The sequence below is a fragment of the Pleurodeles waltl genome, chromosome 4_1 (genome assembly GCF_031143425.1).
Source record: "Pleurodeles waltl isolate 20211129_DDA chromosome 4_1, aPleWal1.hap1.20221129, whole genome shotgun sequence".
Taxonomy (NCBI): Eukaryota; Metazoa; Chordata; class Amphibia; order Caudata; family Salamandridae; genus Pleurodeles; species Pleurodeles waltl.
Window position 1 is genome coordinate 9,241,719 of NC_090442.1, and position 12,845 is coordinate 9,254,563.

The window sequence follows — 12,845 nt, forward strand, 5'->3', positions numbered from 1 at the left end:
TGGTGGGTAGCCCTATCTCTTCTTTGGGCTATTTAGGGTCTCTCCTGTGGGGATTTCCTCAGATAACAACGTGCAAGAATTCATCAGGACTCCTCTGCATATCCCTCTTCGACTTTCACCAAGAATCGATCACTGACTGACCCAGGACGTCTGCAAAACCGCAACAAAGTAGTCCGGAGACCACTGCAACATTGTATCGACCAACCCTGCCGGCTTTCTCGACAGTTTCCCGGTGGTGCATGCTCTGATGGCTGTCTGCCTTCAGTCTGCACTGAAAATCCAGAAGAAATCTCCGTGGGTCAACAGAATCTTCCCCCTGCTCCAGTAGGCAACCAAAAGCAGCAACACAGACCCTCTGGGACATTTCCCTCTGCAACGAGCGTTGTCCATGGAACACGAGTGGTGGACCCAAGTGACCCCGACTGTCCAGTGGTTCAGCTGCAGGAAATTGGTGGAGGTAAGTCGTTGCCTCCCCTCACCAGTCAGTGCCACCATATGTCCAGTGATCTGCAGCTCCAAGGGATTCTGGGCATCCTTTGCTGAATCCTTTTGTGCCCAGCTGAGCCAAGGTCCCCAGCACTCTGTCCTGCAATGCACAGCTCCGTGGGTTGACCTCCAGCGACGTGGGACTTCTTACAACATTGTGAGATGACCGCCGTGCTCAGCTTCTTTGAACCCGTGTTCAGAGGCTCCTGTGGGTGCGCCCTTCTTTTTTGTGGGCCTCCATCTCTGCTGAGGGCCCCCTCTGTCCCCTCGTTCAAGAGGCGACATCCTGGTCCTTCCTGGGCCCGGGCAGCACCCTTTTTCTCCAACTGTGACCCTAGCGTGTAGCAAGGCATGTTTGCAGTGCTGCAGGAGACTGTGACCTAAACCACTAAGGATATTGACCAAGAAACTTAACAGCATGTTTAGCTGCACTATCTTAACAACAAACAATTAGATGCAGCCTTAATTCAGGAGAAACACCTACTCCACTGTAAAGTTGATGAGTTCAAATAAAATTGGGAGGGAAGGCTAATTAATAGGTTCAGACACAGTTACGCACACTCAAACAGCCTTGTGACACACAAAATGTGGAGTGGTTATTCTAATTATGAAGCCTCTGTCCCCCAAAGTACTAAAGACTTGGACAAACCCTGAGAGATGATACATGTCTGCAAAGCTCAGAACAATGGGGATGACCCTAATAGGGGGTACAGTATACCAATCTAACATACTGAACAAAACATTTCTAACTCATTTCAGTAGACATCTGATAGTGTTCAACAGAACAAAAACAGTGATAGATGGAGACAGGACTCTAACTTTAGATCCATTACTTGATAAGCCAGGCACTCAGACCCATTTAACAGATGGCACAGGACAGTAGATCTAGACCTTCAATCTGACTGACAATGAATTTATTTACAACAATACAAGATCCCAGGATAATACCATGTAACATATTGGACCATTCCCTAGTCCAACTAGATTTATTACTGGGACTCTTCTCCCGAACCCTGTCCTGTTTTGGAGAATGCAATCCACCCAACATAGGCTCCTTGTAGAGAAGTGACTGCTGGATGCACACATATGTACCTACACTGGGACACATAAAACTCCATGCACTTCAGCACAACTACCATCAACTACAGGCAAGACAACATAGAGGGAGCAAATGCTGTGTGGCTCAGCTATCACAAAACGTAACGTTGTGAGTCAGGAAAATGACTTTGGCGGTCTTTTCCAAAGACGCCTGAAGCCGCGGGCGACAACATACCACCGGTGCTGGCGGTATGTTTGTCGCCCTATTATGAGCTTTACACTGGGCCAGCGGACGGAAACAGCGTTTCTGCCCGCTGGCCCAGCGGAAAACTCACCACAACATTGAAGCCGGCTCGTAATCGAGCCGGCGGCAATGTTGAGGTGTGTCGGGTGCAGCAGCACCCGTTGCGCATTCCACTGCCCGTAATTCGGGCAGTGGAATGCGTGATGGGGCTGTGCATGGGGGGGCCTGCAGTTCCCATGCAAAGTGCATGGGCACTGCAGGGGCCTCTAGGGCCCCCCCGATTTCCCCATACTGCCAGCCTTTCCATGGTGGTGTTTACTGCCATGGAAAGGCTGGCGGATGGGGACTCGTAATCCCCAGGACAGCGCTGCTTGGAGCGCTGCCCTGGCGGATTTCTACCGCCGGGACCGTCAGGCTATAGGCTGGCGGCAGCCTGGCGGTCCCCGCGGTATTACTGTGGCGGCTCCGCCACGGTCTTAATGTGGTGGTAAGTATTGCCAGCATGATGGTGGTACTACCACCACATTAACACAGACTGCCGGGGTCAAAATGACCCCCAAGGTCCCTAACATGAGAATGTAGTCACTTGTCCTCAGCAGATAAAAGGAGATGCTTGCAGAAGGCCAAAAGTTAATATAATGAAAAGCAATGCAGCTGAATACGCCCTGACAAGACTGAGACACAAGGACTATGAAGGAGGCAAGAAGGCTGGCAAGGTGCTTGTCTATCAATTAAGACAGCAGGAAGCAGTTTGCTATCTGGCCATCAAAAATAAACAGGTCAGAATGGTGACCCACCCTGAACAAATAGTTGAAGTTTTGGGGCATTTTTCTAAGGGAAAGTATGATTTGGATGCAGCAGAAGAAATAGGACTGGGGATAATTCTTTAACTCTACACAGCTACCCACATTGGGAGAGGTGAGCAGAGACCTCTTGAGCAGATGCATCAACATAGAAAAGATCAAAGAGTCAATATTGGCACTACTGTGTGAAAATCCGCTGAGGGTTTCCCGCAAAGTTCAGACAATCCCCCTACTACTGGAAGCCTTCAGAGAACAGGGGACTCATGATTCATACCACTAGACACCTTCAGAGAATCAGAGGAGTCAGGCTCCCTAGGGCACATATCCAAGCATGCAATAATCACATAACTGCCAAAAGCTGACAGGAACGTCTTAGAGAATGAAAGCTATGGACCCATCATACTTATAGATGCAGATATTTAAAACTGACCATCGTGACTGAGCAGTCAGTAACATGACTGAGCAGGTTCAGAGCGACTATCATACACCCTTCCCAAGTGGAGTTGTGCTGGCCATGTCTTCAAGAAACCATTATCAAACATTATCCCACCTTCAGTAGAACTCTTGGGACGCTCATGAAGAAGAACTCACCCTATCCTTAGATGGAGAAAAACCTCTTGACCGTGTAGAATAGGGGTGCCATTTCACAACACTTGAGATATTCAGCTTAGGAAAAAACTTCATTTCAAGAGTAAAATTGTCCCACTAGATACTCATAGCATACATAAACTGCAGTTGGTTTTAATCCCACACAGCAGAAATCAAACAGGGAAGTAGATAAGGGTGTCCACTATCACCACTGGTCTGCCTCATAGCACTAGAGCCTTTCATCAATGTAAGGAGATCTACGGTAGAGCTGAAGGGGATACTTACACCCTCGGGTTCAGCCAAGTCACTCTCTGTGGCATACTCTTGACTATTAAGCAGCCTGATGCTACCATCCCAACCCTGATGAAACCAATATACACATTTCCCCAGTAATCTGTGGAAGAGTGAGCCACTTCCCATTTCTCAAGCATGGGCTTAAGCCTAGAGGACTTCCTCATCAAATGAGTGTGACAGGGACCGAGATACTTCAGAGTTTTCGTCAACTGAGGGATGGAGGGTAAACATGAAGGCAATCTGAGGCTATTGACGGAGAAAACAGGCAGGATTTTGAGAAGTGGTCCAATTTGCAGTTATTACTATGGGAAAGGGTGAAAGCAAAATGTTTGTCACACCCTGATAAAATGATGTCCTTGGTTTGCTCCCCCTTATTATAGGGAAAGCCCTAATGAACCAGATAGACACAGACATAAGCAACTTCATCTGGGGGTTGGAAACTAAGACTGAAGAGTGACAAACTGTAAATCGAAATAGAAGCAGGGGGCTTATGCCTACCACACATGAAGCTGTACATAGCTCATCACATGTCCCAACTAATATATATGGATCCCATCAGCCTACACCCCCCTCCACTATGGTTCTGGTTAGAAGAAGCAATACTGGGCTACAACAGAGGACTAAAGACAGATGAAAGGGCCTGCACTCCATGATCATATGGCACCAACTATTAATCCAGCAATGGCCTAGTTAGTTGGACGTTCATCAACCCTGATAAAAGGAGGTCCACTTTGGATGCACCGACTGTGTCCAGCACAGTCTAGAACTCTTGCAGAGCAGCACAGAAATCATAGAGAGCATTTGTCACACAAGCCATCTGCACTGTCTAGCTAGTTGAGCAGAATGTTGAAATGATGAGTTCGAGAAAATGTAGTGTTGATGTCAGGTATGGTAGTCCATACTTTAGGAGACACTTTCCTTTCAGCAGCTCAAAGTCAGCTAGAAGTCAAAGCTCAGCCCATGGCCTGATATGAACTCTCAAAGCTGTTCAAGAAATACTGACACGTCTCGCTCTGTGTGGGGGTTTTCAGTGTGAAACAGTTTATTTGTTTACTTGCAGAGTAATATAGCTTGAGCCAGTATGATGCATATAATATATGAGGTGTAAAATGTATTGATGTTAGAAGCCGGTGTATACACATTATGAGATTTAAAAGATACTATAGAGGCAGATGGCAGCCTCCTCGGTGGTCTCGTTAAACAATAAAACAGGGGCTGCGGGGATATAGTCAGCAGAGTTTGTCTTCACCAACTTCAGGATGGATTCAGCCAAATACTCTTTTAGATGCAGTTCATCATTTCTTCTTGACTCGTCAAACCTTGGCCTCCCTTGCAGGATTCACCTCCATTGAGTGTAAATTGAGGGGTATCTGGCAGTCAATGTTAGTGTAATTGTATATTCCAATTATTCACTTCAGTAGAAAAGATAACATACACCACATGTTCTTGACAAAGCTTTAGGAGGGATCATCCCAAGAGGGGATGGAGATGAAGAACATGTGGGTATCCAGGTCCAGGTGCCTGCTGAGGAGAGCCCACGTCTAGGGGTTACTGGTTTTATGTAAAAACTCAGAATGATATCAGAGTCTGAAGGGAGTGTTACTTACACCAAACCTGCCTCTCAGTAGGGAATGTGCAGAGTTGAAGGGACAGCTCAATAAATGCATTCCTTTTGAGCACCTTGAGGGTCATGGGTGTGAATGGTGTTGGGGGTGTTTAGAAGTGGTTACTTGATGAACTTATATGGTCATTAAGTACATTAATTACTAGTACAAGTTCTCTGCCTTTCTCTGTCTTGGAATCTCTTCACCAGAGGAAGCAGCTCAGACAAATGCATTGCAGTAGTCACTAATCTCATAGTTTATTAAAAAAAAAATCTTTTTCACTTGAATGGAACTTGGATCACAAGTGCTGTGTGATTAGAAGCACTTTAGAAGGTTTTTAAGTGCGCTTTCAGTTGTACACTCTAGGTCACATTAAGGTTAATTTCAGCAGCCTTTGGTCATCACTACATGACATTACTACCCCTTCCTCAGACTGAGTCCACACTCACCATAGCCAGAATAAATGACCACAACACTCAGGACCTGAAGAAGGCAAGCAGTCTTCACCAGCATGATGGAGGCTCTGAAAAAAGAATGAAAGTATTAGTTTACTCTAGACGGGCTTCTCCAATAGGTAGCTCTGAAGCTACCAGTAGATCTTTGGGTACCCATGAGTAGCTCTCCTGTGTGCAGCCCGGTCTCGAAACATGGAAGCTTTTGCTGGGTTCAATGAATATATATATATATATATATATATATATATATATATATATATATATATATATATATATATATATGAAAATTAAAAAGTGTGTATTCAAGACAAAAATGTAAACTTGTCTGATGCGGTCAGTATTAGAATTCTAGTAAAATTAGTAACTCTTACTACAGAAAAGGTTGGAGACCCCTGCTATAGACTGACCTGTTTCATTCTCTATCTCTCGGTAACCCAGGGCTCATATGAATACTATACCCTATTTAAAACATTTCAGTGATAGTGATAATAAACACCTGCCTTTTCTGTGTAGTATCCTGAAAGTTAAAGCAGCAATTCTCAAAAAAGAGAAGCATTTAAAAGGAGATGGGAAGGGTAAGTCCTCAAATCTCTGTAAAAAGTGCTTAATACAGAAACTTGTTTAGTAGTTGCGAAGGACATGAAGCCTTAACTAGTAATAAGTCCACTAATGTTTCTTTACTGGGAGCCAAGTAACTCATAGTAGCATTTGACTCTCCCAGGGTAGCGAGGCAGAGCAGTCCAAGGCCTACTCAAGGGGAGTGGCGCGGGCTCGTAATCTGGAACTAAATATTTGTTCTCTGGACCAGAAAATGCACATATCTTTTTCAGTCACAGAAGCAAAGATCACATCACTTACCTTGAAGTATTAGTATTTCTAGTCAATCAATAAACCGAAACTAACATAAATAGGAGAGGAATACATCGCTTTACCATGTTTTTCATCCTGACAGTCTGTAAAGATATCTACCGTTTTCTCAATTCACTCAAATGAGCAACTCAGAGCAATACAAGATCATGTTTAAAGGTTAAAAATAAGTTGTTTATCAAGAATTTGCCTGGAAGGCATCTGTGGTGTTCCGCCACATGGAATTCTGTGGAGTGAAGAAAAAACTCTGCGAACTCCGCCTAACTCTGCATGAGGGGGCAAAGTTGTGATTGGCCACCTGTTCGCGCTGATTGGTGCAAGTCGCGCACACTGCCATCTTGTTTTTCCTATTCTGCACATGGTGCTGGGCCTACTTTTCAATCCATACTTCATCTTAGCCATACTTACTTTATCCAAATTAGCAAATCCAGTTTTACATGTATTTCCTTTGTGTTGGTGTATTTTATGTTTTTGCCTCTTTTATTTATTTTCTGTTACTTTTTTGTCCCTTCCTTAGTTTTCCTGTAACTTCCCTAACTTAATTTCTCCCTCTCTATTCCTTCTTTTCCCACTGTCTTTTTTTATATTCCACCCAGCGCCATGGCAAAACGTGGGGGACAAGGAGGCACTAATGCAGGAGATGCACCGAACTGCACACCCTGCTGTCACCCGCCCCGCCAAGAGGTGCAACCTCGCACCATTTTTAGTAAGGAGGAGGTGATGGCACTTGTTTTTCTTTGTGCAGCGCGTCCTCCCCTCCATGCTGGCAGCAGGTGGCAGGCCCGGGTGTAGGGACGGCATGAGGGAGTGTCGGCTGCTTGGGGGAGGTACACCATTGCATCCACCGATATACTGGGTTCCAGTGCACCCAGCTGCAGCTGATGCACTGCTGGGCCAATATCCTTGACTGGGAGAGGGACCTCCTCAACCTGATGGACGTCCAGGTTACGGGGCTTGGTGAGTACTAGTAATTAATTATTACTGGGTTTGTTGTGTCCTATACTACAATGCAATTATTTTCAACTAACATGATGCTTACACTCAGAGGTAAATTAAGATCATGTAATATAAGTTTACAAATATTATGTGATCCAATTTGATTGAGCCAGATGATCAGTGCTACCTAGTTCTGCTCGTTGCTGTAGACGCTCACTTGGTCTGACTATTTAAGAAGTTATACTGACTTCTCTGTCCGTCTGTCACTAAGATAGTGGTACTGCGGTAGTCGTAGTAAGTAACATATATCAGTGGGTTAGCGTTCTCTGTGTCTTTCTTTTTGTGTAGCTCATACTGTCTCAAGCAATCTCCCAGTGATGTGTCCGTGCATCTATGCATTGAAAAGGGAAACTGACTGCATTGGCCCATCAAAGGGGGTTGTGAATGCGCTTTGGGAAGCAAAGCTCATTAGATGCAATGCATCCGTTTTTCCAAATGTAGATTAGGAAATTTGAAATAGGGCTCAGGTAAGGTGTCAGAAATCAGGAATAGGCCAACTCGGTCATACAGGTAATCTGATTTTGAAAAGTAAAATGTCAATAGGTTACTGCGTCTGCCTTTGCCTGTCAAAATATTTTCTAGGAGATCAACTGTATCACTAATCTATTTTTGTTACCTTCTTTATTTCTTACCTTAGCACCCAAGGGCAAGAAGAGGGCATTAGAGGTTGGGGCCGAGGAGGGTGCCACAAGCAGTGCTGCGGCAGGTGGAAGATCCACCACCAGTGCCACGGCAGACGGCTCTGCTGGCCCCAGTAAGTTCTTCTTAATATTTATTTCTCTTTTAACCCTCCCCAATACATTAATTTTTTCAAATGTTCTTCATTCTATTCACTGTTTTTTCTTGTTATCTCACCCTGCATTATCAATTTTTCTATATTTTGTGTTTCTGTAGCTGAGTTCCTCCTGTTTCTACACTAATCTGTAGCTGAAGCTTTCACCTGCTTGGTTATGCTGTCCCTAAGACTTTTTTGTAGCTTAACGCTTCCTTGTATATGACTGTAACCTGACTAGCATCATTCTTTGACGCACAACTCCCATGGACATGACTCCTGTCTAAGTAAAGACAGGAGTCATGCTCCACAGCCCAATGGTCATGCCCAGGGGACCTATGTCCCCTAGGCAAGCCCATTGTGCCCAGTGCCTTGTAGGGGGGCCCAAGTTAGGCCCCCCTATGGCACTTAAAAAAAGTATTGTAAATACCTACCTCTACTTACCTGTACTTACCTGGGATGGGGTCCCCCATCCCCTGGTGTCCTCCTGGTGTGGGTAGTGGTGTCCCTGGGGCTGGGAAGGGCACCTGTGGGCTCTTTCCATGGTCTCTGACCATGGAAATAGGCCCACAGGTCCCCTAATGCCTGCCTTGACCCAGGCCTTAAATAATGGCGCTAAGCAAGCTTAGAACCATTATTTAAGGCCCTCACCCCCCGTGCGTGATATTGGCATGAAGGGATAAATATGGCACTAAGGCCATAGCAGCATTTTTTGCACAGGAACGCCTACCTTGTAACTCATTGACGCAAGCTAGTTTCCTGCAAACAAAAAATGTTGCAAACTCTATAACTTTGGCGCTAGACGTGTCTAGCACCAAAGTATAAATATGGAGTCCAGTTTGTGACAAATTAGTATAAAAAAATTATGCTAATTTCCAAACCGAGAATAAATATGCCCCTTAATTCTGACCAATCATCTTCCTCTTCCTGTGCTGTTTCAGCAACGGTGTAATCAGGTGGTATGAAATCTTGGTTCATTTTCATCATGGTCGATCTCTACATGTTTTGAGATGAGAGACTGGTCCTTCTCACTGTAACAACTGTGCCAGCTGCACTGAAAAAATTCTCAGCAGGCACACTGGTGACAGGACAAGCCAGATACTTTATTTCCAGCCTGCTGATCTCTTCCCATACCAATACATCAATAGGTTTGATCCACGTAGACCTCTTGTGGGTTATCCAGATACCTGAAACATCATATGAATGGTCATTGGTACTGCCAGAGTAGAGGTTGGGTCTGATTCTTCTGTTGCTGCCGGTGTCCTTGTTGCTGGTGTTGGCTGCTGTGAGACAAGACTGCCCTCTCTTGAAGTTGAAGATGGCACCCCAGAACTGGTGAGTGGGACTCTAAGGGCCTGATTATGAGTTTTGGCAGTCCCAACGTGGGACCACCAAACTTGCGGGAAGGACACCACCACCATGGTGGTGGCGTCCCCCCCACTCTATTACAATGTTTCCATTGGTCTGACCAGGCTGACTGGCGGAAACATTGAAATAGAGCGTTCCCGCTGGTCTGACTGGCGGGAACTGTGCTACGGGATAGCACTCGGCTCCCTTAAAGAAGCCAAGTGCTATCTTGTAGCACAGAGGGGGCCGTCCAGCACCCTCGGAATGGGCACTGTCTGCAAAGCAGACAGTGCATATTCCGAGGGTGCTGGCGGAGGGCCCCTGCTCTGCTCATGCCATGGGCATGGGCAGTGCAGAGGCCCTCCTATGGCCTCCTGCTTTTGTTCTCCACCAGCCTTTTCAGGGTGAGGAAACCTCCATGAAAAGGCTGGCAAAGAACAAGGTTGTTATCAGCAGGGTGGTGCTGAGTTCAGCGCTGCCCTGACTGATTACAACCAAGATCACCATCAGCCCGTCAGGATCTTGGATCCTGGTGGAGATGGAGGTCTTTTGGCAGGTCAGCTTCCGTGGTCCAACCGTTGCAGCGAGTTTGGCAGTCTTGTGACCTCCAGACTCATAATCAGGCCTTAAGTTCTAACTGTTCTTATTGTATCTTGAAACATCCAGTTCAGAAAAAGGAATGAAAGTGCGCAGCATTTTGTTTATACCATGGATCAAGTAGTATGGCACAGATGTACTCTTTGGACAAAACAATGTCATTTTGCAACCTTGCATTACAAGCCAAGCGAAAGAATAATCTCTTAACCAAGGCATGCGCTTCTGTGTTTTCGTTCACACCTATGAGTGTGAACCTTGCAGACACCTTCTTTAGCTAATCCTGTAGCAGATGTACCAACAGGATTGCTTGGCCCATTGTACTGTTCTCCTTGCTAACTTCTCATGTGAAAATCTCAAAAGGGAGTAACATCTGTGTCAGGCATTTGACTAGGCCCCATTGGTCCGCAATCCATGGTCATAGCTTTCCCAATGGCATTACCTCCACTTTGAATTACATAGGCGGTCATTCTGACCCTGGCGGTCAAAGACCGCCAGGGCGGAGGACCGCGGGAGCACCGCCGACAGGCCGGCGGTGCTCCAATGGGGATTCCGACCGCGGCGGTAAAGCCGCGGTCGGACCGGCAACACTGGCGATCTCCCGCCAGTGTACCGCCGCCCCATTGAATCCTCCAAGGCGGCACAGCTTGCTGAGCCGCCGAGGGGATTCCGACCCCCCCTACCGCCATCCAGATCCCGGCGGTCCGACCGCCGGGATCCGGAAGGCGGTAGGGGGGGTCGCGGGGCCCCTGGGGGCCCCTGCAGTGCCCATGCCACTGGCATGGGCATTGCAGGGGCCCCCGTAAGAGGGCCCCTAAATGTATTTCACTGTCTGCTGCGCAGACAGTGAAATACGCGACGGGTGCAACTGCACCCGTCGCACAGCTTCCACTCCGCCGGCTCGATTCCGAGCCGGCTTCATCGTGGAAGCCTCTTTCCCGCTGGGCTGGCGGGTGGCCTGAAGGCGACCGCCCGCCAGCCCAGCGGGAAAGTCAGAATTACCGCCGCGGTCTTTCGACCGCGGAACGGTAACCTGACGGCGGGACTTTGGCGGGCGGCCTCCGCCGCCCGCCAAGGTCAGAATGAGGGCCATAGTCATTGATCTGTCTATACTGCTCAAATAGACGTTGCAACATGTAATAGGTCGAGTTCCAAGGTGTTGGCACCTCCAGTATCATGGCTCTAACTGGTACTCTGTTAGCATGCTGAATAATCCACAACTGCTTCCGGGCTTTAAAAGAATGGCTGAAACTAGTGCGCATTCGTCTGTATGTGGTCAGTAAGTTAGTGACTATGGGCCTGATTCTAACTTTGGAGGACGGTGTTAAACCGTCCCAAAAGTGGCGGATATACCACCTACCGTATTACGAGTTCCATAGGATATAATGGACTCGTAATACGGTAGGTGGTATATCCGCCACTTTTGGGACGGTTTAACACCGTCCTCCAAAGTTAGAATCAGGCCCAATGTTTTCTTTTTTGAGAGAGTCTTCCACAACCAGGTTGATGCAATGCACAAAACACAGGACCCTGAAATATTCACAGTCTGAAAGGGCCTTGACTATGTTACTGGCATTGTCTGTAGCAACAAATCCAATTTGGAGACCCCTGGGTTGCAGCCATTCAGACACCTTACTGTTAAATTCATCCATGATATTTGCAGCTGTATGTGAGTTCTCCATGGCGAACAGGGCTACTGTTGCATGCCTCCTAATGCTCCTAAAATTAAAACTTTCTTCAGGGCCAAAACCTGTAGATAGCTTTTGCTTTACCCCCGGAAAAGAGATCCAGTGTGCAGTGATGCACATGTGATCAGTCGCCTGACAACTGGTCCACATTTCTGTTGTCAGGTGGATAGTGCGGAAAACACTTTGCTGCAAAGCTTGTCCAACAAATTGCAGCACATCATGATGCAGTGCTGGAACAGATACTCTGGCAAAATAGGTCTGACTTGAAACCTTCAATTTCAGGAAGAGGGCTGCCACAAACTCTAAGAATCCCACTCTTTCCACAAAAGAAAAAAGGAGGAGGTCCAGCTCTAACATTTTTGCCAGCTTTCCGTTGTACAAACATGCTGTTGGGTGGTTGCGGTCCCTCCTGCCTTAACATGCTTGTAATAGTAGCCTGGATTTTCTTCTTTTCTGGGTCCACTGATGCAAGCCACTTTCAAGACGTAGGTGGTGGTATACTCAATGTGCGTCATGGGGCAAGCACCATATGCTGTGGTGTCCCCATCTGACTTTGAGTCTTCCTGTGCCATTGTGAGGTAGCTGAGGCAGGTGATTCTGATACACTGCTGTGGACAGGGCTGCTTTACATTAGGATGTCACCCTCTTCTTTCTCATCATCACCTCCCTCTGTGAACAGACTTGTAGCTGATGTTTCCCGGCTCACCTACCCAGGCTTACCTCGACGAACACCTGTCTGGCAAATGAAGCATATTGTTATGTTCTCCTCAGGTTTCCTAATCATAAAAAAGTCTCAAACTGGAGAAAAGTAGTTTCTTAGTGAGCCACTGCAATGCCTGAAGAACTGGAAGCAGGTATTTGTGTCGTCGGTTGCCTCTCTGTAGTGAATAATTATACTGAGGTAGGATTTGAAGCCGGTCTCGGCTGGTGCCTTACAAATATGGGAGCTGGTGGTGCTGCCTGTGCCACATCCCTAGGAACAGTTTGGATAGTAATGTCGGGCTCCTCTGTGCCAGTTTCCGCAGTGACTGGCTCGTCATCATATTCCTCCTCTGTAGGAGCCTGGCCT

General features: G+C 46.8%; 1 protein-coding gene across 3 annotated transcripts in view; it reads right to left on the minus strand.

The window, feature by feature from the left end:
- The window catches only part of LOC138287233 (CD5 antigen-like), a 279,649-nt gene that overhangs the window by 238,768 nt on the left and 28,036 nt on the right, over positions 1-12,845 (minus strand). For all 3 annotated transcript variants that reach the window (XM_069227587.1, XM_069227586.1, XM_069227585.1), the window contains exon 2: positions 5,507-5,580. In XM_069227587.1, the coding sequence (XP_069083688.1) occupies positions 5,507-5,570 (64 nt within the window). In that variant the 5' untranslated portion in view covers positions 5,571-5,580. The remainder of the gene's footprint in view (positions 1-5,506; positions 5,581-12,845) is intronic.